The sequence below is a fragment of the Choloepus didactylus genome (genome assembly GCF_015220235.1).
Source record: "Choloepus didactylus isolate mChoDid1 chromosome 25 unlocalized genomic scaffold, mChoDid1.pri SUPER_25_unloc2, whole genome shotgun sequence".
NCBI classification, from domain to species: Eukaryota; Metazoa; Chordata; class Mammalia; order Pilosa; family Megalonychidae; genus Choloepus; species Choloepus didactylus.
Genome location: NW_023637607.1, coordinates 1 through 4,535, shown reverse-complemented (window position 1 = coordinate 4,535; position 4,535 = coordinate 1). Strand labels below are relative to the sequence as shown.

The 4,535-nt window shown below is 37.1% G+C and overlaps 1 protein-coding gene across 1 annotated transcript; it reads left to right on the top strand.

The window, feature by feature from the left end:
* Positions 1 to 642: 642 nt before the first annotated feature.
* Positions 643 to 1,572, top strand: LOC119525640 (olfactory receptor 7A10-like). The gene has a single exon (XM_037824458.1). It carries the CDS (start codon positions 643 to 645, stop codon positions 1,570 to 1,572), a length of 930 nt encoding a protein of 309 aa, XP_037680386.1.
* Positions 1,573 to 4,535: the final 2,963 nt, after the last annotated feature.

Below are 4,535 nucleotides of genomic sequence, written 5' to 3'. Positions count from 1 at the left end.
CACTTGTACTTGTTGAACTTGTACATCCTAAACACTGCCTTTCCTTAGAGCCTTCGCCCTGGACATTCCCTCTGAAAAGTACACACTTCTCACGATATCCTAAGAGATCAAACCTTCATTTATATGAAGTCTTTGTTCAAATATCAACTTGTATTAGGGTTTTGCCTGAACATGGTAGGGTAAATAGCCTGGCATCTTCACACACACTCTCTCTCTTTACTTTAACTTACTCTCTTCTCCTTGCAGCACTTGTATTAATATGGAATTACAAGAGTGTGTGCTTATTTGCTTATATTCTACTCCATGAGCAGATTGTAGACAATTTTATTTTCACACAGTACACCCTTTGCTAAACATTGGCTGGCACATAGTAAGAACTAAATAAACACTCCTCCAATGAATGAAGGAATTTTTCATAAAAAAAAATAGAGTGCATGACAGTTTGGAGAATTATCTGAAAGTGTGACAGGAATTTTTTGTGAGATTGCTCAAAGGATCTTCTGATAGGGAACCAGGTGTATAATTAAAATCTAGGAATTAATAATATCTTGCCTGCAAAATGTAAATTATTGATTGGTTAGCAATGACCGATTGAAAACTAGTCATGTCCTTTCTCCAGTTCTGAATAGTCACATCAACTACATGGAAACAGGGAATGAAACACGAATTCTAGAATTTCTTCTTCTGGGAATATCAGAGAAACCAGAATTGCAGTCCTTCCTATTTGGTGTCTTCCTGTGCATGTACCTGGTCACCATCTCTGGGAACCTGCTCATCATCCTGGCCACCATCACTGACTCCAACCTCCACACACCCATGTACTTCTTCCTCTCTAATTTGTCCTTTGTAGACATCTGTTTTACCACAACCACCATCCCAAAGATGTTGGTGAATATCCAGACACAGAGGAAAGTCATTTCCTATGTAGGCTGCCTCACCCAGATGTACTTTTTCCTACACTTTGCAGGGTTGGAGGACCTCATCCTGACCGTGATGGCTTATGACCGCTATGTTGCCATCTGCTACCCGCTGCACTACATGATCACCATGAACCCTTGGCTCTGTGTCTTGCTCATTTTGGGGTCCTGGATTATAAGTGTCTTGTATTCAATTTTAGAAAGCTCACTTGTTTTGCGGCTTTCCTTTTGTCAACCCTTGGAAATCCACCACTTTTTCTGTGAATATAATCAGATTGTCCAACTTGCCTGTTCCGACACTTTCCTCAATGACATAGTGATGTACCTTTTATCTGGACTGCTGGGTGGAGGGCCATTCATTGGCATCATTTTCTCATATTCTAAGATTGTTTCCTCCATACATGAAATTTCATCAGCTGTGGGGAAATATAAAGCATTTTCCACTTGTTTGTCTCACCTCACAGTTGTCTCCTTATTTTACTGTTCTGTTTTAACTGTGTATATAAGATCCTTTGTGACACATAATGCACATGCAAGTGCACCAGCATCAGTGATGTATACTGTGTTGATACCCATGTTGAACCCTTTCATCTACAGTTTGAGGAATAAAGACATAAAGAGGGCTCTGAAAAGATTCCTTACTGGAAAGCCATAAAATATTATTAGTTGTGGGGTCAAAAAAGTCCTTTGATTTCAGGGGTCAAAGCCTCAGAAACAAAAAGTAGGAATGTTTGAAATTTCTGGGATCAGAGCCTATCTTAGAGTCAATTATGATATTAAATATGTGAAAGGAAAACTTTAAATCATTCAACATATTAGTAATGACAGAATTGTTTTAGATGATTTATTGCTACAAATTAATTAAGAATTCTTGGTTTCCTTATGCAAGATGTTGTATGCATATGGATTCAAGACTAGGTTATGTGTTTCATATTATTAATGGAAAATGTATGTTTCTTTCCTTTCCTGTAATCAAAACATCTACCCTTTTCTAAATTTATCATAAATGTTGAAGCTTTTGTTAGTGCACAGTTTATGTATTGGCACTATCATGCAAATTTATAGACTTTAAATTATAAATTCCGTATAACACAATGACAAAAGTTTAATTAGACAGGAACTTGAAATCCTTCCCTATCATTCTCCTGGGAATGGAGTGTTCTGAGTCAGGACACAAGTAAATCCTGAACAATCCTGCAAGTCTATTAAAATCTACTCTTTACACAGAATGGAATATCAAAGTTGTCTATTTTTATTACACTTATCTGAAAACAAATATAATGTAGGTGGTAATGAATGCACTGTTTAAATTTCTGAAGTAATCCCCAAAATAATTAGCAGCAGATTATGCTGTCTTGAACTCTGTTCACATGGGTTATTGTATCAACTACCTATGGCTGTGTAAAACACCATCTCCCCAAAACTTTTTAAGGTGATATTTTTCTTAATGCCACCATGCATGGTTTGGATTTGTTCTGATCACTTCAGAATGCTTCATGGAGCTGTATTCTGCTGTGTGTCAGCAGATAAGTTTCTGTTATTTCAAGCAGCACCCTCTTACCTATTTGTGTATTTTGTGGAGAGAGGCTGGTTGAGGGTAGCATTTACTGAGAAAACTGTTTTCTGGTGTGTCATCCCCTCCTTTTCCAGCAGGTTAACTGGAGCTGTTGAAATGGCAGGCTCAAGGTATAATGAAAGATGGGCTAAAATCTTCAGGGATCCTTGAGACCTACTCACTATCATCATATTCTCTTGGCTAAAATAAATGAGACATGAAGTCAAGCCCTGAATCAAAGGTGGTTTAAAATATCCACCCCTAGATAGGAGGACCTGCAGAGACCAATTGAACAAAACATGGATTCAGAGAAAAGTTGAAATTAGGGCCATCTCTGCAAAATGTCTACCACAAGTATAAACTACAATTCAGTAAATTTATAGGAATGCTTCAAAACCAAACACATCCAATTCCAGACCCAGCAGCTGAATGAATCTTGGGGAAGAAGGTGTGAGAGAAACTATATATTTAAAATAAGCAACCATGGAAATTCTATTTCAGAATGCCACTATTCCCTCAAATATAACTATTACATCCCTTCCCCCTCACTTCCAGCTCACCATTCCCTGTCTAAGAAGAAATAACCATTTCCTTCCCAGATATGTAGTGAGTACAGGCATTTCATAGTTGGTTCATTGATTAACAAAACAGGAAAACTCTTGCTTCTCATATGCTGTATTGATGATCCAAGTGGCCACAGAATTGCTCTGGGAAAAGGTGTGGGTTTACCTACAGTAAATCTAGGAATATAGAGATTGGCATGTGATAGTAAAGGCTCCCAAAGAAAAATTTCTGTATTTTTATAGCATGGTAGGCTGAGGTCAATTTAATTATGGACCCCAATTTAGAGAAGTACTTACCCTTAATTCACTTTCTAGTAGGTGTGAACCCAGTGTAAATAGGATCTATTGAGGAAATCATTTTAAAGGTGCAATCCATCTGAATGAGGTTGTGCCTTATTTAGAGTACTGGACTCCTGCATAATCAGAATAACATCAGACATATAAAGACACTGGAACCCAGAGTAAGAAAAAGCTGCAGGGATGAGCCCAAAGCACAAAGCCAGAAGTCAATGGAACCCAGAATAGAAAGTGGAAGATACCACCATGTTATGTGAAGCAAATGTACAAGCCAAGGAACCCCAAGGTCACTGGTAGCCAGGACTAAATTATTACAGTCTTTGGGTAAACAGTATTGCCTTGCTGATGCCGTGATTTTGTACTTCTCCTAGATTCAAAACTGAGAACCATAAAATTTTTATTTTTAATCCAACCCATTGCATGGCTATTTGTCATAGTAACTGGCAAACCTAACCAGTTCCAGGTAGACTAAAAAAATTCACTTCAATGAACTTTAAGATGGATATGAGAAAGTGTCTTATTATAGTCTCAACGAAGTTTTTAAAATGAAATAATCCCTGTAACAAGAATCCAGAAGAAAAGAGATCAAGGCCAGGTTCCAAGAGGATTCTCTTTGCACAGTGTCTGTCCAAGCCACAGGGTAACCACTTCGAAGACTTGAAACAGCAGAGGTTATTTCTGCCCTCTTTGAACTTTACAGGGGTACACTCCTAAAATGCATACCCTTATGTATCTTTTTTTTTCTATTATCTGTCTGTGAGTCTCAACTTTTCAATTTTTATTGAAATTATGAACATACATGGTTTTCTAATAACTTACATAATCAACTTCAGATTACATTTCTTTGACTAATCTGTTGTACATGGTCTGTTAGAATTGTTTCCTTCCAACTATATCTATGTACTGATCCCTGGGTCATAAAATATTTTATCATGAAAATGAGGAACTAAGCAATAACATTAATTTTCTTAATCAGATGACTTTTAGCTTGGGGGAAAAATTGGACTAATATGCTATTTCCTCAGAAAATTAAGTATAAGGTAACTATATGAATTGGAAATCCCACTTCTAAGTATGTACCAAAAGAATTGAAAACACAGACTCAAGGAGATATTTGGACACCAATGTTCATAGCAGAATTACTCACTACTTACAAAAGGTGGATGACACTTAAGTGACCAACAAACAATGAGTAAACAAAGA

Bases quoted from the DNA above. Each gene is read 5' to 3' on its own strand.
- LOC119525640 (XM_037824458.1), top strand. From the start codon at position 643: ATGGAAACAGGGAATGAAACACGAATTCTAGAATTTCTTCTTCTGGGA.